The sequence below is a fragment of the Dichomitus squalens genome, assembly GCF_000275845.1.
Source record: "Dichomitus squalens LYAD-421 SS1 unplaced genomic scaffold DICSQscaffold_91, whole genome shotgun sequence".
NCBI classification, from domain to species: Eukaryota; Fungi; Basidiomycota; class Agaricomycetes; order Polyporales; family Polyporaceae; genus Dichomitus; species Dichomitus squalens.
Genome location: NW_006766973.1, coordinates 42,797 through 63,253, shown reverse-complemented (window position 1 = coordinate 63,253; position 20,457 = coordinate 42,797). Strand labels below are relative to the sequence as shown.

The 20,457-nt window shown below is 54.5% G+C and overlaps 8 protein-coding genes across 8 annotated transcripts; 3 read left to right on the top strand and 5 right to left on the bottom strand.

The window, feature by feature from the left end:
- Positions 1–286: 286 nt before the first annotated feature.
- DICSQDRAFT_72267 (uncharacterized protein) lies at positions 287–1,056 on the bottom strand (the record flags this gene model as incomplete). The annotated part of the gene is made up of 2 exons (XM_007371173.1): positions 287–796; positions 859–1,056. The coding sequence occupies 2 exons, from the start codon at positions 1,054–1,056 to the stop codon at positions 287–289; spliced, it is 708 nt and encodes a 235-aa protein (XP_007371235.1).
- Positions 1,057–2,556: 1,500 nt separating this feature from the next.
- On the top strand, positions 2,557–2,895 carry DICSQDRAFT_175285 (uncharacterized protein; the record flags this gene model as incomplete). Its single annotated transcript, XM_007371172.1, has 2 exons — positions 2,557–2,724; positions 2,791–2,895. 2 exons carry the CDS (start codon positions 2,557–2,559, stop codon positions 2,893–2,895), a joined length of 273 nt encoding a protein of 90 aa, XP_007371234.1.
- Positions 2,896–2,998: 103 nt separating this feature from the next.
- DICSQDRAFT_94089 (uncharacterized protein) lies at positions 2,999–6,240 on the bottom strand. Its single transcript, XM_007371171.1, has 7 exons — positions 5,970–6,240; positions 5,747–5,917; positions 5,626–5,691; positions 4,861–5,397; positions 4,187–4,804; positions 3,984–4,133; positions 2,999–3,904 (listed from the first exon to the last, which is right to left on the bottom strand). The coding sequence occupies exons 1-7, from the start codon at positions 6,174–6,176 to the stop codon at positions 3,794–3,796; spliced, it is 1,860 nt and encodes a 619-aa protein (XP_007371233.1). The 5' UTR covers positions 6,177–6,240; the 3' UTR covers positions 2,999–3,793.
- A 925-nt stretch (positions 6,241–7,165) lies between these two features.
- On the top strand, positions 7,166–9,814 carry DICSQDRAFT_72263 (glycoside hydrolase family 37 protein; the record flags this gene model as incomplete). The annotated part of the gene is made up of 8 exons (XM_007371170.1): positions 7,166–7,348; positions 7,439–7,853; positions 7,908–8,042; positions 8,092–8,126; positions 8,180–8,375; positions 8,427–8,982; positions 9,040–9,469; positions 9,530–9,814. The coding sequence occupies 8 exons, from the start codon at positions 7,166–7,168 to the stop codon at positions 9,812–9,814; spliced, it is 2,235 nt and encodes a 744-aa protein (XP_007371232.1).
- A 336-nt stretch (positions 9,815–10,150) lies between these two features.
- Positions 10,151–12,056, bottom strand: DICSQDRAFT_184030 (acid protease). The gene is made up of 10 exons (XM_007371169.1): positions 11,913–12,056; positions 11,800–11,844; positions 11,605–11,742; positions 11,432–11,535; positions 11,264–11,367; positions 11,129–11,197; positions 11,029–11,075; positions 10,876–10,966; positions 10,684–10,796; positions 10,151–10,621 (listed from the first exon to the last, which is right to left on the bottom strand). Exons 1-10 carry the CDS (start codon positions 11,997–11,999, stop codon positions 10,361–10,363), a joined length of 1,059 nt encoding a protein of 352 aa, XP_007371231.1. The 5' UTR covers positions 12,000–12,056; the 3' UTR covers positions 10,151–10,360.
- Positions 12,057–14,107: 2,051 nt separating this feature from the next.
- On the bottom strand, positions 14,108–15,046 carry DICSQDRAFT_22259 (HET-domain-containing protein; the record flags this gene model as incomplete). The annotated part of the gene is made up of 2 exons (XM_007371168.1): positions 14,108–14,698; positions 14,906–15,046. Coding segments are annotated over 2 exons (732 nt in total), but the record flags the coding sequence as incomplete, so codon positions are not given.
- Positions 15,047–15,793: 747 nt separating this feature from the next.
- Positions 15,794–16,442, top strand: DICSQDRAFT_175280 (uncharacterized protein; the record flags this gene model as incomplete). The annotated part of the gene is made up of 4 exons (XM_007371167.1): positions 15,794–15,800; positions 15,884–16,004; positions 16,061–16,115; positions 16,308–16,442. 4 exons carry the CDS (start codon positions 15,794–15,796, stop codon positions 16,440–16,442), a joined length of 318 nt encoding a protein of 105 aa, XP_007371229.1.
- Positions 16,443–18,918: 2,476 nt separating this feature from the next.
- DICSQDRAFT_130308 (uncharacterized protein) lies at positions 18,919–19,680 on the bottom strand (the record flags this gene model as incomplete). The annotated part of the gene is made up of 3 exons (XM_007371166.1): positions 18,919–18,960; positions 18,981–19,507; positions 19,563–19,680. 3 exons carry the CDS (start codon positions 19,678–19,680, stop codon positions 18,919–18,921), a joined length of 687 nt encoding a protein of 228 aa, XP_007371228.1.
- Positions 19,681–20,457: the final 777 nt, after the last annotated feature.

Below are 20,457 nucleotides of genomic sequence, written 5' to 3'. Positions count from 1 at the left end.
TAGTGTATGCACTGATATATCTCACGAGCGACAGGTGAATATGTACAATCATCTTATCGGCGAAGGCATGTTTTGATGCTCATGAGAAAGTCAACAAATCAGGATTCTGCGACACCAGAAATGTCAAAGGGCACGATCACTGACATAGCTACGTGGATACGAACTGTGGTACGGCTTCACGTTTGTCTTCCAATTCTACGACTACTTCCTTTCCTGGAACAATTGTCTCTACTCATGACGACGTGAGCACAAACTCGAGGCACATGACGAAGGGTCCAAACCATGTCTACTCTTCTGCCTGTTCTCCGAAGTAGAGGTCATTGACGGATGTGGAGGCAAGAACTCCAGAGGGTAGTCCGGGATGTGACGATACAGGTTGTGCTGTCAGCCCAGGGACGGGGCAAGGTATGTTCGCACGGTCGTCCACGTCCAGTGCGACAACGAACCGGCTGGTCATGTTGTAGGCGGCGCATGTGGACACGGCCTCGACCACTTTGCGGTGAAGATTATCCGGGTCACGAAGCGGTGACTGCTGGAAGGCTGTGAGGGTAGGGAGGATACCATCTCGACCCAAGTGGACTTTCGTGGTCATGTCCTCGGCCAACTGTAATACAGCGGCCTGTGGAACGGAGAACAGACCAGGACCAGAGGAGGTCAGGTGGCTCAGCTCTGGAAGAGGTGTTTCGATGTCCCCGATGCGTGTGAGCTGCTCCGTCGACACCCCGGCGGCTCTGGCAAGTTGCTCATGGTGAATCCATATGAAAGATGCCCCATTGCGAGCAGCTACCCGCAGGATCTAAAGGAAACGTTCGTCAAGCCAAAGGCGTTCAAGAGCAGCACAGGCGATGATACGCTCACAATTATTTTTCGAAGGTCATCTTCTAGTATACTCCCAGTCCTGACAGCTCCCAGGAGTTTGGACCATCCCTCAGCGATTGGGGGTGCGTGGAGGAGAATCCTATCCAGAGGAAGGAGGCCCCCAGCACCTCGCCGTGCGCGGATGTCGTTCGCAAGCGAGCTCGATATGTCTTGAGGTAGGTATGGGACCGCGGGCATGGGTACGGCGGAGGGTATGGAGTAGCGTTGGATGTAGAGTAAGAGTAAGCGACTCACTTCAAGTCAGGGTGGGACCAAGAGACGAAGTATGGTGCTGAAATAAGATCGTCCTTCGTGAGAAAGGGAACTGAGAAATCGTCTGAGCGATGATGTCCTGAACACGTGCCATACTCTGAACTGCCTATGAGTTCTACGAGACACACACTTACAATACATGGGAGCTTTTGAGTGTATTGTGATCTTAAACTGGCCTCTTTCAACACACAACGCATGAGGATGAGGATATGTGCAACGAACACTTCGGCCGAGCTTCTCGGACTGAGTACACAGTGTCGGTGTTGGCCATGCTCACCTTTTTTTGTACTTGCGTCCGACACGTGTACCCTGTACATGCTCCTTTGGTCAATAACTTCCCACAGAGGTAGGGCCACGATATCATGCAAGCTAGCACTACTGCCAACACATATTGACATTTGCAACGCGTTCGATAGGTGCTTTCAGAACCCGTTTTGCTGAGCTTGAGGCGGCTTCAGCTTCATGTCCATGGGAACCTGCGTCCATACCAGCTGCACAGAAAACCGCATTGTAACCTTAAGTTACTAATAGACTGTTTTTTCCGCGTAGTGTCTCAGAGTTGGAATACAAGACATTCCCAATATATTTACAATATCACGAGGTGTGGCGTTATGAATGGGTGGTTTGTCCGCCAGCTGAAATCCTCCCACCTCGGAATACAACACACGGGCAGCCTTTGAGGGCGTCCACTGACACCTGTTTACTAAGCCTATCGTCGTGTCCGTGATCGGCGAATTTGACCGCCACCGGAGGGCTCACTTCCGTGCAACGCAAGATGCAGTAAATTGAACGCCCCGCCGGAGGACGCAACATATGTCACCCATGAACATAGTAAGTAGCAAACCTCTGGTGCTCCACGGGAAAATTCGGTACAAGCGTCGTTCAAGGACTGCTCGAGTCCGGCAACTCCGTGCGTCTGTGTCCCTTTGCCCCATACTAGACTACACAGTCGGTTCTATGCAACTTATCACAGCCCTCGTTCGCGAGGCTTCGCTCCCAAAGTCGGAGACGGCACGATTGCGCTCAATTGGTATCGAGATACGCATCGGAGACGTCACGGACGGCGTCGACCAGCTAGAGAGTACCTTCGAAGGCGTCGACATTGTCATCAGCGCCCTAGTTGATTGAACGTCAGAGAGAAGGGCTTCATCCCTAGTGATTGGGCCATTCCGGGGAGAAGGGCCGGCGGGCGCTGGGCGACTGGGTGTGTCCTGCCCTCATTCTAGAGGCATAAGTTTACGGCAGGCTCATCCTGATACCCGCAGAACTACGCTATTCGCGACTTATTTAGAGACATCGGCTTGCTCTATACGTTCATCGACATCGGCTGGGTTATGCGGCTCTCGCTGCCGCTCCCGAAGCGCAGCCAGGTGGCAGAGACAACGAAGAGGTACAATTTATGGACCAGGAGATGTGCCCAACTCGATGACTGACCGGAACCACGTCGGCACCTATGTCGCGCATGTGATCACTGACCCTCGTACTCTCGACCGCGCCGTGATTGTATGGGAAGACCTGCTAACGCGTCATGAGGTGCTCGAGATCGGGGCTCGCTTTTTATCTGTGGAGGACCTGCCGACCGAGCAACCCGTTGTCAGTGACATCATTGGGGGTTCCCGATGTTCATGCTCACCGGAAGATCATAATGATGCGATGCAGGCCACCCCAGAGGAGCTGGTAGCCGCCATGGCGAAGGGGAGAGCAGAACTGGAGCTGGACCCTACCAGCAAGTCGGGAGGCCTCAAGCTTTACCCAAACGAGTAACGGTACAGCATACACATCCTCGGAGAGAACACTACCCTGATCTCTTCCGACATTCGCTGGAGGAGTACGCGAAGGAGTTCTACGCCTTCGTCGTTTACTCTGAACGGATCATGCCTGTAGTCGATAGAGCCTGTGGGGGCAGGAAGGGTACGCATAGACCACGCACCATTTTGAAGCTTGGACGGGATGTCATAGGCATAGTCGCGATGACAGGAACTACAAATACCAGTTATAGGCGCTACCAAATCCTTACGTGACAGGTGCAGCAGGAGCCAACAAGTATTACGAACGCACGCACCACTCAGGAGCCCGAGTTACAAAGGGCTGAACACTCACCCGTCATGCCCATATGTCAGATCAAGGCACCATACAGTGTTCTCGGGAGTCGCCCTCTTTGCCCTACGTACAGGCCACCACCACGCGTCAATCGTTCAGGAACAAGAGGATATTGGTACTCAGCGTCAGTTACGCTATGAAGCATCCATCGTGCCACATGGAGGGCTTCGCGGTGGAATGGAAACTGGTACGGAATCCCTGCAACGTGCTTCATTGCCGCACAGGCGGCGGTAACATCATCTTTGGTGATAAAACGCTCGATGAACATGCAACTCACGACACAAAGCGTCTACTCCCTCCGAAAGCGTTTCGATTATCTTCGGATCGACGCCATTCCGCCGCACCGTGCGAGATTTGGTATGAGTAGGTGCGAGAGCTCGAAAACAGTACAGTAGACAATTGGCCATGGAACTTGTATACATCTTAGTGGAAAGCATGTCGATACTACGCAAACGTACCTGCCCCGAGCATGAGAGGCATCACTCGCTTCTCTCTCCACGTACGACTGAGTCCAAGAAGATATCGATAGCGTATAGCGGTGCATGGAGATTTGATTTCGTCTTCAATCGACCATCATCTTCTCTGTGTGCAGGCCTTCTCCGTACGCCATGCTCTCAAAGATGATCTGACGCCATATACTGATGACGAACTCGGCGGCTTCCTCCTCGAGAACCTGTGATTGGAGGTAAGCAACAAATATCGGTACGTACGTAGCCGTCAGTCGGACGTAGTCAATGCAGTAGAACACGCACCGGCTCCAGGCCTTCGATGAGCTTGTGCGGGCCCTTGTGGTCCTTCAGGTGCTCCAGAACGAACATGACGAGATCGTCGTCTTCGAGCTCGCCGAGGTACTTGGTCATCTGGCGCTTGATGAGAGGCTCAAGCTTGCGATCGATCATGTTCTGCAACGAAAATCAGCGATAAGTTGGTCGCTTTACTAGAGCAATGTACTCACGTCTGAAACGCCGTCCCACCGGACCTTGCTCTTGAACAATGTCTCCTTGTCGCGTGGCACATCTCCGCGCATCTTCTCGAGCCGCTCTTTCGCCATCTCGCCGCCCTCCGCGAGGTCTAGCTTCGGCAGCGGCACCTTCCGCTTCCTGATCGCCTCCTCTTCTTCCTCTTCCTGTCCGAAAACCGCTGCCTTCTCCTTTGGCACGCCCTCCTTTTGCCCCGCCGCAGCCAGCGACACGCTGAGCTTGACAGGAGCGCCATCTTCGAGCAGCATGCCGGCTTTGCGCTGCTCCTCCTGTAGCGCCTGCATCTCGTCCATCTGCCGCGCGAGGAATGCCTCCGATTCGCGTCGAAGGTTCTCCGTCTCTCGTTCCTCGTACAGCCGTGACTCCTCATCCGCGGCTTGCTCGGCTGCGAGTCGGCGTGCGCGCAGGCTGCGCCAGCGTGTGCGATCGGTATAAAACAACTCGTCGCTCTCATCGTCGTCCCAGACGTCTAGTCGGGCGCGCATCTCTATCCGGTCCCGGTCCTCCGCCTCTTTCATCGCACGTTCCCGAGCGATCGCTCGCTCGAGAGCCTGTATTCTGGCGCGCTCGCGGGGCTCGTATCGACGTTCTCGCTGTGAAAGCATGAGTCACGAGGGTCGCGAGGTGGTTATAAAAGGCATGAGCTCACGTCTTTGTACGAGTTCTCCTCATCTCGCCTCCGTGCCTCCTTCCTCTCCTGTTCGAGCTCCTCATCTGTCTTCCCCGGTCGTACGGATGACTGCCTGTCCGAGCCTGGCGTCCGGCCGTCATCCTCGGCCTTGACGAAGCCGACAGGCTTGCTGTAGCCCTGTGCGCCTTTGCCGAAGCCCTTCGGACCTCCAGGAGACTCCGGGGGCTGGTTCGGGGCCTGTGATTTGCCCCACTCGCGAACCTTGGGGCCCGAAGGCGCCGCAGCGAGGATGTTCGGCAACTGCTCGCGCACGTCGCGCATCTTCTCGCGCTCCCGCTTCGCGGCTCGCTCGCGGAACTGCGCGATCTCGGTCATGACGAGGCCGCGTTGGGTCTCGGGCAAGTCGGCTTCCTGGAGATCGTGGAGATGCGGGGGGATAACGTACTTCTCCTTGTCCAAAAGCCCATTACTGGCGGCCTCGGCCGACTTCTTGTTGATGTCTTTCAGGAGCTCGTCGACCTTTACCTTGGCTTGGCGCTGGGCCTCGTCGTCCGCCTGAGGAAGGTTAGTGCGTTTAGAAACGTCTCATGAGATTACGAGTGCTGCATGGCGACATGCCCCGTTTGACGTCCATGTCTGAGAATATATACCAAGAGAAGGAAGAGTACGAGTATCCAATGCCGCGCACCTTGCCGATTCATGGTATATAATCTCCGCGGGACAGTGGTGGGACATCTCGCCACCAGGGGGCAAGCGTCTACGAAACAAAGTAGGATCACGTACGTCCGTTCGCATTTTTTGTGCAGAATATGCATCAAGGAACATTTTGGTTCGCTCGTCCGCTTTCACCTGAGAGGATAGAGATGAGCTGGATGCTTGTAGCGATATCGGGGAGGCTACTCACTAGTAGCTTTTTGTTCACACAGCCATCCTCCAACGCCGGCAGCTCCACGTTATTGAGAAGGGCCATTGCTCTCAGCGCACCATCGGGGTCTTGGAACTCGGCGAATCCGAAGCCCTGAGGCTTGTTCGCGGGGGTGATAAGTCGCTTGAAAGACATGATAGGACCGCAGGCCTGAGGTCGCGTCAATTTCGAGGGAGTTGGGAAATACGGGGGGCGAGCGCACCTTGAGCAACTCGTTCAGAAAAGCATCCGTTATGCCGCCTGATATTGATCCAATGAATAGCGTCGTTGGCTTCTGCTGCGGCTGAGGCGGAACGAACGCCGGAGGGTGCTGCATATGTTGTTGTGCTGCAAGAGCCGACATTGAGGGACCCTGGCCATACGATTGCATGGGTGGACGAAGACCAAGCCCTAGTCGATTTGGCTGCATGATTGTCGGAGAGGAGATAGGTAACAGGGGAGATGCGTACAGGGACACTGTGGCAAGAAGCAAGAAGCACAGGACCGCCAGGACCGCTCTGCCCAAAGCGGAGATGCTTCTCCAGGTCGGAGCTAGGAAACTACCGCGCAACTACGACAGCTCCGCTATTCTGAACTCAACTCCGCCACGAGCGACGTTGATGTACTGCCAACCTCACCTCTTGCTCTTGGACAAGTTCTTTTCCGTCTCTTAGGCTTGATCACAACCACGAGGTTACCTGGGTAGACTCGTGCTCACGAAACCACCCTCGATGTGAGTGCTCTTGCTGTGCATGGCTCTTGCCCTTGGAACGCGGTCGATGTGATCGCGCTAGGGAATGTTGATGCAGAATTTCTTGTGCATGTGAGGGTCGAGTTCATTGCTTGCTTGCTATACACGATGCTGCGAGATCACCACTTTCGCGATTGGACAGTAACGTCCGACATCGGCGCTGTTGATGCGGACCAAGCTCCGGGGACAGGTGCGTGGGCGCTCCAACTTCAGCTTCACTACTCGATCGAGTGCTGCAGATGACCAGGTCACCTGGCAAGAAGGGAGCTATACAAGAAAGAATTTCGATTTGTAGTGACAAGAGCCTTCTAGAGCCTGGGGGTATACTGCAACATGTGCCCAAGCGCCCATCCCTTATGAAGTGAACGTTCAGGACGTCTCCATGCCGAGATGTTCTGAATGTTGGAGGGTCATATGGCCAGCGAACCTGCCGTAGCGATGTTCCGGTTATGGAAGAGACTGCCAGGGGTTCCCGAGAACGTCATGAGCTGATGAGATGTGAAAATACATATGTAGCCGGCGCGCGTCCATCAGTCTCAGGTCCGATGCGGGGTATATAACTTCTTCGCCACATTCCCCTTCCCCGCGTCCGTCGACCGACTCGACCTGCTCGCCACTCAGACTGGGCCACGATGGTAGATTGGACAGCGCTTGCCCTTTCCTCTGGGATGCTTGTCGGCGTCGCGCGCGCGATGCCTCAGGCGTCCGTCAGCAGCGCAACTGCACCGTCCATCACGCTTTCGACCGCGGTTGCGAGTCCTAGTGTCCCCTTGTCGTCGCCCGTTCCCTCGCAAATCCCTCTACCTCCTAAGCAGGCATGGTGCCCGAGCGAAATTTTCTGTGCTGGGGAGGTATGTCCGTTGCCTTGTTTGACGTGGGTGGCGCCAAAACACGGACAACTGATCGGAGACACCTGCGCGGTTCGTCCTCAACGCGCGTAGCTCTTGCAAACGGTCAACCTCGCAGCCGCATATTCCGACCCCAAGACTTTCGTAGACAAGCCAACATCAAAGTCCTCTCACGACGTTCTGGCCGCCTTTGACGCGATCGGCAACACGACTGCTACGGAAGGTGACATCGTAACTTTCCTCGACACCAACTTCCGTGGAGAGGGGCTTGAACTCGAGGCCGTTGCGCTCTCAAACTTTAACGACAATCCCGCGTTTTTGAACAATGTCTCCGATCCGCTCGTCAGGGCATTCTCGCAGACCGTTCATGGCTACTGGACGTCGCTTATTCGGAACACAAATCAGACTGCGCTCTGCCAAGAGGGCACGGAATCTGGGCCATGCGAGAGCACCCTCATTGCCCTCAACCATACCTTCGTAGTTCCTGGTGGTCGCTTCCGCGAGCAATGTGTGTACTTATGTCCATCTTGACAACTGCTGTGGCTCATACGATTGTTTGAAGACTATTGGGATTCCTATTGGATCGTCCAGGGCCTCATCAAGTCCGAGCTCTTCGACACAGTCAAGGACACGCTGGAAAACTTCATGGACGAGATCCAGAACTTTGGCTTCATCCCCAATGGTGGCCGCATTTACTGTGTGTACCGCATGCCGCACGCAGCACTCACGTACTGACGTCACGGCAGACCTTGACCGCTCTCAGCCGCCCTTGTTCATTCACGTAAGAGCGCGCGTCTGCCACTGCATAATTATGGCTGAGCTCCGCTTCGACAGATGTTGTCCGACTACGTAGCCGCTACGAACGACACCTCCGTGTTGGATCGGGCTCTGCCTTTGGCTGAGAAAGAACTCGCTTGGTGGGCTACTCAGCGCACGGTGAATGTCACGAGCCCCTTCACGAACAAGACTTACGCTCTCGCTCACTACGCTGTGAACAACACTGCGCCTCGCCCGGAGTCCTACCTGACTGGTACGCACCATTCTGAACATTACTGGAGGCTGTCACTTACTGTCCTGACAGATTACCTCACTGCGAATGATCCAACGCTGCAGACCCCCCTCACCGCGGACGAGCGCTCGAACCTCTACGCCGAGCTTGCATCTGGCGCTGAGACCGGCTGGGACTACTCTTCGCGTTGGGCGAAGGAACCCCTTGCGGGCACTGCCACGAACCAGAACCCCGTACTGCGCTCGCTCAACGTCCGTAGCATCATCCCCGTCTGCCTCAACAGCATCCTCTACAAGGCCCACACCCTTCTTGCAGACCTCTATGACAGCCAGAACAACGCGACCGCTGCATCCACACACCGCAACACCGCCGATGTCTTCCGTTCCGGGGTTCTCGATCTGTTCTGGGACGCGTCGAAGCTCGCGTTCTACGACTTTAATTTGACGGCCAACGCACGCAGCTCTATCTACTCTGCGGCGACGTTCTACCCGCTCTGGAATGGGATCATCCCAGACGAGCTGCTCTCGTCGTCTCAGAATGCGTTCGGGTTCTTCGCGGCGCTCAACATGGTCCTTAACCGTTACAACGGTACCTTCCCTGTCACGTTTATTCAGACCGGCTTGCAATGGTAAGTCTCGTCGTGTCCATCATGTGATCGCGTATGGTGATATGACGATTTCTATAGGGATGCCCCCAACGCGTGGCCCCCACACCAGTACATCGCGCTCGAGGCCCTTCGCGTGCTCCCTTCAAATATCACAAGTAACCCACTCCCGACTCCCAACGGTACACAGTCTACGTTCGACCTCATTCCGTCAGGCCAGATTGGTGTCTCTGAGGACGCGCTTCCTGCGCAGGCCATTGCCCCTGGAAAGAACGCCAGCCAGTCGGGCCCATCTGCTGATGTCAGCAAGCTCAACGGCACGGTAGTCAATGGGGGTAACAAGACCGACGGCGAGGGCTGGGCGGCGACCCTCCAGAGGGAGCTAGCAAACCGGTACATCGCCAGCGCGCTGTGCAGTTGGCACGCAACAGGCGGAGAGATCCAAGGATTGCTGCCTCGGTTGTCTGATCAGGAGTTGAACGTGACCCAGAGTGTAAATAACACGGGTAATGTAAGTGCGATTAGTCGTCTGGTGTGGCAAGGAGCTGACGGTGCGGTCATGACTTCCTAGATGTTCGAGAAGTTCTCTATCTCGGACATCGACTCCGCGGGCCGCGGTGGCGAGTATACCGTGCAGGCGGGCTTCGGCTGGACGAACGGCGCAGTCCTCTGGGTTGCGAGCAACTTCGGCGACAAGCTCGTCGCACCTGAATGCCCTGATGTCCTCCAGAGCGCTGCAGCGACGTCGGGCACAACCTCTACTGGTGGAAGCGGAAATAACGCCGCGTCGAGCGCGCGCGCTCCTGCTGCCTTCGTCGCTGCAATCGCGCTGTTTGCTGCGTTGGCGATGCTTTGAGGCACTCAGTGCCTCGCTTGACGATGGAGGGCGAGCATGAACTGCTTGGTCGAACGGATGAGGACAAAAGTTGATGGGAGCCGAACAAAATCAGACAACTCTGTCTATCGAGACTCTACATACGTTCACGTGGACTAATGGGATACTAGATATTGACGTCTGTCCTATGTGAATCCTCACTTCTTGGACTAATGCAACATAGTTGTTCACACTTGTACCACGCTCCAGTCTATCGCGATAAAATGAATATGAGATAGTGCCATAGACTGATCCTTGCTTTTGCTGCCACAGTAATGGCTATGCAGAACAGACACAGGCTTGAGTTGACGCGCCAAGTGACACTCGAGCTTGTGCAGATCGAGGTCTGGGGGAGTCTTGATGTTGTCGCGATCAACAGACAGCATCCCCTAACAATATATTATCTCAAACACTAGTAGGCTAGCACCGCGGACCTAAATATGTAAAGTACTGGGCAAGTTTGAGGGGACATAGTCCGATTTACTACGAGTCGGGGTTATGGGCGTCGCAATGACTTTCGGTATGTCTTTACCTCACAGACCTCAAGTCCGCAAATGCGATAGTGCTCTTATCCAGATTATGCTGCACCCACCGTCCCTGGAACCACGTCTGCCCGATCTGCCACTGCGGCACGTCCAGCGTCGACGTCCCCAGCACGTTCGCAGTGCACACCTTTCCATCTGCCGTCCGGTTCAGCACATTGGCATTCGCATCCACGTAATGCACTTCGGTACTTGGAGGGAAGCTGAACCCGAAGCGAGCGGGAGGGCGTGAGCAATCGTACGTCCCCTATGAAAGCATCGCTCGGGTATAAGGACGAGGGATCCGACAGAAGAAGACCTGAAACGTACGAGGACGGTGGTGATGTCATCGGACGTCACCTCCTGGAGGTCGTACCCCGCTGCCTGCAGCGCGGCGCGCACCGTCTCGAGTGGGCCGATGATGTTGGGGGTCCCGTTGTCGACTAGAGGCACAGCGATATAATTCATTGCAGTCAGAAAACGCACATCCGCAAGCGTAGAAACCCCGAGGCAGAGACACACATGTCGCTACAATGTCTCCGAACGACTTCCCGTTCAGGACGAGAATGGGAGAGTCCGCTTCAAAGCTGTTATTAACTTGCCACGCATCATGCTGTCGAGTGCGGCTCAGTTCACTGTTCCGTAAGTCGTCTTGATGTGCAATAAGACACTTACAGAAAAGGTGGGAAGCGTCGTGAGCTTCCCTTTGACCTTTGACTTGTCTGGAATCCAATCGGTCACAACGATGCTCATTTATAGTTTGAGACTTGCTTACCAAGAGGTCCAAAGGAAAGCGTACCCGTCCCATCAGTCTTAAGGGCGAGGCCGAACTCGCACGGGGAAACTGTCCGACATGTCAATCCATCATGAGACCTCTCGCCAGCGAGGCTGATGATGAGCATATACGCACTCTTCTCCTGATCGCAGATGGCCTGCACCAGCGATTGTCCTGCGAGGAAGGTCGGATCGTCAGGATCAGTGATGTCCGTCGCAGGCGGACTGAAGCCAATAATCCTGCGCACGTCCGTACCCAACCAATTGTGAGGTGGATAACTTAAAAGGCGAGTGTCATGCGTACCCGTCGGCTGGAAGCGGGTCACCGTTGGTGATGTTTCCCACAAGGAAACCCTGCACACCGATGCCATCGAATTTGACATCATCGTGGACAAAAGTGAAAACCTCCTGCACGTAGCCAGACATGTGAACTTCGTTTCGTATGGTGATAGTGACGAGAGTATGGGGGCTACTCACGGACGCGGGCGCGGTGCCATCCGCGCTGGCGCCGTTGAACTGGAGGAACTCGCCTTGATTTGTCGAGTTGGACACGGGTGTCGGTTTGTATAGTCCTTGTGAAATCAGGACAGCGAAGCTTCCGGTGTCGACGGTAAGCTATGTAGTATATGTTAGACACATGTGAATCCAGATGCCAGGTATATGCGCACATACGTTGAAGTCCTGATGGCCGACTGAGAATTTAGTGTACCAAAAGCCCTATATGATGCCAAGCCGGTAGCCATCAAAACATGCAACCTGGAAGAGCAAAGCAGGACCAGACCCACGTGGTCGAGGTGTAAAGGGATGCCCTTCGGCAAGGCTGCAGCCACAGCCGTCGCGGCGAGCAGAGTAGCGCCAGCGACAGAAATCATGGCGACGTGCGAATGACAACAACTGTGAGAAGGTGAGAGCGCTCTTGACAGTTCATCGACCTGAGATGGGTTATATACGCAAGCTTGTGTCCGGTCGGCCTATGGTCACCGAACGTGGGGCGTCGAGGCAGTGAGGTTGACTGCGGACCAACAACGATCGGGCGTCAATCAATGCATGGGCGTACCGACATCAAATACGACATTCCACAGTTCAACGTTGAAGTCTCAGAGAGCCTTCCTGTTGTTCAAAATTATATGCGGCAGGCCTTTCAGGGACCTATTATGGAGGTGGATAGCCCTAATGTACTCACCATGTCATGGAGAAGGAGGCACATGCTGCATCACAGGGTGCACTACTACCGTACTGAGGTCTCTGGATCCAGCTCAAGCGGTAACCAAACATTAGCGAGGACGACTCGGGCGCACCAGAAACACGAAGGCCTGGGTCGGCAACATCAACCCTGGGTTGATCAATGGGTTGATATCGAGCGCTTCACGGAACCCCTCCGGAAAGCGCTGACTCAGCCCTGACGCTTATGGGATTGTCGTGATGCGTCACCCTGTCTTATCGCTGTGTGACTTTCAGCCACTTTGGCTAGTTGAGATCCCAGGTTGGGCTCTATGGATAAAATTGCCGGGAAAAGTCAATATTCATGTACCCTATGCATTGCTATGACTATATACAAAAATTCGAAGGCTCACGACATGTTTGTGAAGTAGGATAAGCAGTTAAGCCCAAGAGGCTGAGGGCGTCAATGAGGTGATGGTGACAGACACCAGCGGGCGCTATCTGGCCGAGATGCTACCGGATTAAGGAAAGGACCGACCGTTCGGAGGGCGTTCGGAGACAGATCAACTGTGTGATCAACCTGGCTGCCATTTGGCAGGAGCCACCCTGGGTTGATCCCACAGGGTTGATGTTGCCGACCAGGGCCGAACAGTGCGAGGAAGTTGATCATATCCGCAGTTGATTGGAAGCCTACGACCGGGTCTAGTACCGCCCACCACCTGACTCTATGATACAGTCGTATCGCTAACAGCGGCTTTGTCTACCTTGTGTCCTGCTGTCCCGCAACACCAGACGATCTGAATACAGCAGTGGTGTCGCTGCGAACATCCACGCTCAGGAAGTACCGGGAAGTCCACGCGAAGTCCAGCCCCAGGGCGACCGTGATCGTCTTCACTCCCGGTCTCGCCTGACTTACTTCCATCCGCTGTAGATGCGAGGCCCAACAGATGGTGTCAGTCCAAGAAATGTCATCCTTAGAGTACTCCTCCACGACAGTGTGAGACCACGTCGTACGAATGTCCGCTTTGATTGTCAGTTTCGATCCGTCGTCCTCTAGCGTGTGTTGATAAGCGATCGTCACAGTGTGGTCGTCTTGCCTCGAGAGAGTGAGTCGGTGCCTATCGGGGTTGCTCTGGTCTGGTCCCTGCAGATCCACGGCATAACCTTGCGCGCGCAGACCGTCGTGAGCCTTCTGCGGAAGGATCAAGCTAATCCGCTCGTGTGCCCGATGCGAGACGTTCCTTTCTGTTCCCGTTGTCCGCTCGGGATGAGATATGTACAGCGTCTTGACTTCGATGTGAGCGCGGTAGCGCTCTATGGTCATCGGCGATAGAGAGACGAGGTCGAACCCGCCTTGCGCACTATCGTCTTGGGCTTCCACACAAGCAACCCCAGCTTGGGCCGCCTGGATATCTGAGCCGGGCGCGCTGATGCGGACGACACGTCCGAGGAGGTGCCCAGGGAAATCGCAGCTCTCGCAGCCGAGGATAGCTAAGTACCAGTGTTTGGATTCTGTGCGTATGTGTTCCAGCGCTCCTGGGGCGATGAATAAGAAAAGGGGAAGCACAGGTATCTGCATGCGGATCCCGTAGGGAGAGAAGATGTACTCCGTCGCAGGATGACCGGGGGAGAGTTTGAGGCGTTGGAGGATGTTATCGCGCGGTACGACTCTGATCTTCCCCCCGTCTTGGAATCGAGTGAGGGACGGGGAAAGGAGGGATGAAGGCCGTGGTATAAAAGACGTGACGTATGCCGCTCGTGGATTCCCGATAGAGTCGTCCGACGGAAGGGGAGGCGGACCTTGAAGTTGGACAGCACATCGACCCCATGCAAAACGGCTCTGGTCCGGGACACGGCGCATGATCTCCTCCTGCAGCCGGCGAAAAGCCCTTTCGCCCTCTCCGTACAAGGTAGGCATGTTGATGTCAAAGATACCAAGGAGTGAGTACGCCTGGTCCTCGGCCCTCGTCGTTGTTCGCTTCGACGCCCAGGACAGGCGTGCGGCGACGCTGACCGAGTCGAGCGACTTCTCATGTAGCAAGACTTCGCGATCAATCCCAGTGATCTCCTCCACGAGCCTGGACAATGTGTTCTTCGACCCTATCACCGTCCAATCGCAAGACAAGAACACTACGTCCCAGGGTGCGATAAGCTCCTGAAGCGTCCAGCCGCGCGTAAACCAGCGGCTTCTGCGGAAGGATGATCCTGCCGCGGTATGGTCTTCTCCGACAGGGACGTCGGCGAGAAACGCGTAACAGACCTGCGCCTCCGCATACCAAACGAACATCGAGTTGATAGCCTCGGAGAGCTCGGAACTGCTGGTCTTGTCGATGCAACATGAGTCGATCCAGATGTAACGGAACCCGTTCGCTCGCGCGAATGCGCATGCGTCTCGGATCTTTGGCGACAGCTCCGGATCGTCCCAGATGGATGGCAAAGGTGCCATGGAGGGTGGAAGGTATAGAGAGCCAGAAGAATCAATTGGAAACGCACTAGGTTGGGCAGTGTCGGACTCCGGGGTGATAAGACCGCCAAGAGGTTGGTTCAGCATCCACCCCGGAGGGGAGGGAGCGTGAAGACCACGGGAGTCGCTGCGAGGCCGCCCGGCCTCGGCGACATATCGTTTCAGGATCTTTCTCAGCTGTTTGTGCGTCTGCTCTCCGCCCGAGGTATCCCAAGTGTGGGACAAGATGGCATAGGTGGTATGTGCTGGGTCTCTGTCCACGAACCGACCCGTCTCTGTGTCCAGCAGGCGCATGCTGGTACTCCGATCGAATGTGTTTGATGAAGACTGGACAATTCAGTAGGCACAGTCGAGATGCAAGACGGTGCGAGTAAACAGACGTACGGCTAGAACGTGATGCTTACGCGGATGAAGTGGTGGCCAGCAGAAACAGATACGATGTGGGAGCTGAAGGTCCTCGAAACCTGCATTTCAAATTGTTGCCGTCTCTGAACAAATGTGTCCATTGTTGGCAAGTCAGTAGACAGGTTTGACAGGACGTCGCGGCCCTTACTTGCCGGGATCTATGGACTTGGACTCCGCACTACCATCTGTCCGGAGGCTATCCATGACGTCCACATTAGCTGAGAACCCGACTTGGTGCAGTTCGCGCCGCTTGGTATCAGCAGAAGTAACGTAGCATGACATAGCGTCTTACCAAGAGAGTGTCAGAAGAGCCAAATGGATAGATTGAAGTAACGTGCTAGCGAGATGGGGGAACGATGCCCGTTCTACAGACCATATCTTGGCCCGTGCAGGAAAATGTGCCATTCCTGTCAATGCAAAGCGAGGCTTGCGAGGGCTCTGATATTTCCAGTCGAGAACAAGGAGCGATATGTGGTAGTACATCAGCAAATTGTACAAACAATGGTATTGCATGGCCACGGCGCCCGAAACTGGCCTACCCTTTCCGGAAACCATAAGCGCCTACTAATGCTGGCCAACTCCCATCTCGTCCGACAGACTCCGGCCATTGAGCATCTGCGCAGATGGATCCCGGTAATGGTAGGTAAGTAATTATCTTGCACTGTCACTTCATACTACAAAAGTGTCATTAGAGAAAGTGTGGATACAGCCTGAGACTATGCATAGCGCTCCGCTGGACCACAGTACTCGCCTCCTGGCTCTCCGGCGCTAACGTCTCCCTGATCTCCCTCTCCCTCGCGCTCTCCTCGTTCTCCTCTTCGCCTCTGCTCTCTCCGTCTGCTTGTCTGTGACGCTCAGTGAGCTCTGTCTTTGTGCTCGCATTGCTTACGCGCTGTGCGCCAGGGTCGTCCAGCGTGAATTCACGCCACTTCTCCACCCTGACATGACAAGCATCAAGGTATAACCTTATAGTGACCTCCGACGCGCAGCCACTGTGAGCATTTGTCCCAGGTGGGCGACATTCCCTTCACGATCTTCGCCCTTCTGACTCTCAGCAAGGCTCATCGATGACGCACAGCCTACAATTCTGCCAACCTGCCCTGAACTGTCGCTCCTCAAACCCTCTACCTCTTGACTGTACCCCTTCAAGACCATCTTCAACTGGCTCAACCGCGAGCACACACCCATGAAGCTCTCCACCCACCGCGAGTTCGTGTTCACACTCTGGGGCGACGTCTACCTCCGCTACAACTCCCTTGTCATCCCCGACGGTCTCGAGAAGTAGGTAGCTCGTCTTCGACATCGACATGTCCGCCTACGACCTTGTCCGGACCGGCTGTGCCGCCGCCGATATCTGATGCGGCTGCTAGCAATCCACCGCCGCTGCCATCCACGTCCCCTATAACCAACTTGGCCACACCCGCCTTCTGTCTTGCTCTTTCCCTTTCTGTGGGTCGTGTTTCTTCACTTCATTTTTTGTACTTCTGCAGGGCATGTCTATGGCGAGGACATTGAAGGTGGATTGCGTACCCAGGGGCGTCTGCTTTTCTTGACGCTCAAAGATTCCCTCGGTAACTTAATGGTGAGTCTAGTGCTACTTCTTCGCCTCAGCCGATGTGTAAGTCCCCTATGTTCCTCAGTGAGTCGCTTTGCCTTAGACATTGTTACTCACATGCTCTAGCGCTAATAACCCTAACCCCGCCCGATTTCGCGAGTAGTAAGTGTTTTTATGGCCCCCTTCTTCCATGTATTTATAGTACTTAGTCCGTGCTCGATTATGATTGATTATTGTAAATACAAAATTGGATTATGTTAAGATTTGTCGACCAACGACCGTTTCGGAGCGCGAGCTTGGTAGAAGTTGCACCTAAGATTGACCATATATGCTAATTGGCTGAGCCAATCATGTACATCATTGGTCTTAGTTCCCCTACAGTATGGTAGCTGATGTCCAGATGCTCAGCGAGAAATGGCTATCAATGTCCAGGCGCCCTGAAAGGTCTGGCCATTGCACACCATATCTGGCGGATTTGGTACGGGTTTACCATCTACTTCTCATACCTTGCACAATCTGGTCAGAATTGCGGAACCTGGACATCACTGACCATCTGTTTCGCTTTTTTGCTGATGTAGCATCGGAGCTGCTGCATGACAGGTCCGATCGTGAGCAGACTTTACCAGATTAGTCAGCTCACGTGGTCACTGGTGGGACCTGAGGCTCCCGTCGTCTGCCTTCTCTTCAACGACGCTCTCTGTGCACTCTGTGACGGCGATCTCTGGATTCAGCATGTCAATCGTCTAGACGACCGATGATCCGGTCCCGTCTAGCTCGGTGAGTAGTCCTATCACATTTGTCGTCTTCTGAGCATAGCTGACTTCTTGAGTCTATGTCTGCGTCTTGAGGACGCCTTTGCTCACATCTAGGGCGAGTGGCATGTCCTACGGCATGTTCCTCGCTTGTGCCAAACTTTGGGGCCTATACACAGGGCATGTTTCTGGTTGCAACCAGGGTATACATGTACCATCAATCGGTACGTGGCGGAGCAAACACTGATGACAACCCCCAGACCGTATGTTAGGTCGGCCTTTTGCTATATACCGACGGGACGAGTACATCCAGTGTCTTGTTCGGAGCGTCCCATTCAAGTCCTCGATGGATACATCTGCAGCTGAGTCGTTTCTCTACCGGATTGACACAGCATTGCAGTCTTGGGAGTTGGCCTCCGAAGTGACGTATAGTGGTCTATGGACACAAATCAGGAGAGAACTTCAAGGGAATTCGAATTCGGCACCTACATGGTGATCCGTACTTCCCACCCCCATGGCCTCTCAAATACAACACGCTTAGCATTTTCAACTCTTGGCGGACGTCGTCGGCGTGAGCCACCTTAGAGGAGATGGAGTATTCAAAGGTACGTCCAATGATGGCGCCGTGGTCCTCGCACATTCCCATCTTTCTCTCCTTCGTCCCTGTCCTACTTGTTACTTCCCACGAATGTTGGGGTTGCACATAAGACGACCGCATCCATGTATGCAATCGTTTGGTATGTGGATTCCTTTGTGCGTTACCGTCAGAGAGACGACGGTCATCTTCCGGGTGCTCTGCAGGACCAGAGACGGAAGGCTGCATCAGGGCACACTGGTACACCGCTGGCCCCTTCGCTCTAGCCTGAGCCTTCTTTGAAGGCGTTACTGCAACGGAGTATTGTATGAAAGATGCATCATATAGGTCAATGCCGCTTCTGTAGACATTGTAAATTAATACAATAGACGGGGGTATTAGAAGTGGGCGACTGTCTGGAGAATTGTTAAGATAGGGGAGGCTCAAGTGTGAAGCAATAGTGAAACGTCCCGCGCTCAACAGAGCAACGCGAGTTCTTGCAGAATTTTTTGGGAGGACGTGCGCCCAGCAATTCGGAAGTTAAGACAGACAGACATCACAATGAGAACACTCGTTACAGCATACCAGCATCGTACAAGCGGGAGGCATTTTAGGGGCCTGAGGCAGGCTGGTACCGCCCGAAAACGAAAGGTGGAGGGTGCGGCGGAGGACGTATGCCACTGCGGAAGCTCAGGTTTCCAAGCTGCGCTTCAGTTTCTCTGTGAGAATACATAAGGGTATGGATGTCCCGAAGCTAGGCACTCGACATACTTGACTAGATTGGAGCTGAAGAGAATTGGATGTCATGCGCCTTGTACACACTTGGGACTCAACGCCCTTCAGTGTGTGCATCTATCGCCCTTAATTTGGACTGTCATGGTTACCAGGGAATCGAAGCCGTCAACATGGAGATAGCTCGAGTCTGGTTCAATGGCAACATACCTCTGCATCCGGCAGATAATCCCAGTATCTCGCTTGCTCAGCTCCGACACCTAACCCCAGAGACTTGCATGTCTCCAAGCTGTGCTTCAGCTTGACCAGTTCTTTCTGCACATCATCACAAGTCCAGGTGTGAGGATCTCTCGACGCCTCGGCAATTTCGACAACCTTCTCTGCGGCCTCTAGAAAGCTACCAGGAGCTTGACTCAGAGCTGCCTTGGACTCGCCTAGATATGTGAGAATGAGGTCGAGAGTTGTCAACATGGTCACGGCGACCAACGGAGACTGGAGCTGCGGAGCGACCGCTGAGAGCCACTCCCTCTCGAGAAAGTCCGACCCAAATATGCACCTCATCAACGCCTTGGTTTCGTCTTGAGATCGCGTCCATGAAGAGACCGGGGCAAAGCAGCACTGGACCAGTATCCTCAGCAATAGGAAGACCATCAACCAGTCGGGGTCTCGGGCTATTGCACCACTGGCATCTGAGGTGCGCGGCAGCAGAAGCAGCCTCGTTTCCATCGCTGCTGCAACTGTAACTGCGTGAGTCAGCTGAGAGACTGTTGAGTGGGACTTTTGTTCACGCACCATGGCGGATTGTCTTCCACGGCACGACCTCAAGAGCGGCTGGAATCGAGGTGATTAATTCTTCCAAGAGCCGTAGCGAGAAGAAGGGCGCCAGTGATCCTGGAATTGGATCTGCCATTATGGCAGCCAAAGCGAGGAGCAATCTGTCATATTGTCCAGACTTGATGTTGTCACGGTAGCATCCACTCTCCATGCAGAGACGACGGGCCACGGTCTGGAGAGTTTCTTCGCGTGATGCATGGATCAACGCACTAGCCCAAAAGTCGGCAGAGCGCATTGTGATGATGGGTTTGCCGAAGTGTCGCCCATCGATATCCTGAATCTCTTCAAAAAATCGGCCAACCATATCAGCATCTTTGTCTGCGAGAATCACCCCTGCCGTGTCGTAGAGGGGGTTGACATCCACTGTAGTGGAGTAGGCCTGGGCGATCATGTCGACGTCGAGTTCGGAGGCGGATGATTGGACGGCCGTCCGCTCTCGACCACGCCATGTAGGTACTGTCACCGTATTCCAGTCCTGACGCACAGCCCAAAGACTGAGGTCTCTGAGCCACGAACGAATGAAGACTGGTAGCCACTCGAGGTCAATGAGTGCGTCGCAACAATTGTACAGTGCCTTGAACAATTTCCTAAGCGATGTGACGAGGAAATGGATACGATGCACAGCACGGAATATAGCGTACGTTGGAGGCGAGAGGTAGCAGCAGTCCCGCCAGAACACGGGCATGACAGTCGTGACCACCACAAACGACAACAGCAGGCTGATGAGCGTACTGGCGACGGAAGCGACCGTGGGGTGTAGGTGCCAGAGAAGGACGAGTATACCAGCCAGGAAGAGTGCGAGGGAGACCTGGAGCAGGACCGGAAGAATTGCAATAATCTCCGCAACGCGCCA

Coding starts and splice junctions, on each gene's coding strand:
- DICSQDRAFT_94089 (XM_007371171.1), bottom strand. CDS start 6,176: ATGCAGCCAAATCGACTAGGGCTTGGTCTTCGTCCACCCATGCAATCG. Junction 5,398..5,625: donor CACAAAAAATGCGAACGGAC/GTACGTGATCCT, acceptor AACCTTCCTCAG/GCGGACGACGAGGCCCAGCG. Junction 4,134..4,186: donor GGTGGGACGGCGTTTCAGAC/GTGAGTACATTG, acceptor TTTTCGTTGCAG/AACATGATCGATCGCAAGCT.
- DICSQDRAFT_184030 (XM_007371169.1), bottom strand. CDS start 11,999: ATGATTTCTGTCGCTGGCGCTACTCTGCTCGCCGCGACGGCTGTGGCT. Junction 11,368..11,431: donor GACCCGCTTCCAGCCGACGG/GTACGCATGACA, acceptor GGACGTGCGCAG/GATTATTGGCTTCAGTCCGC. Junction 11,198..11,263: donor CATCTGCGATCAGGAGAAGA/GTGCGTATATGC, acceptor CATGTCGGACAG/TTTCCCCGTGCGAGTTCGGC.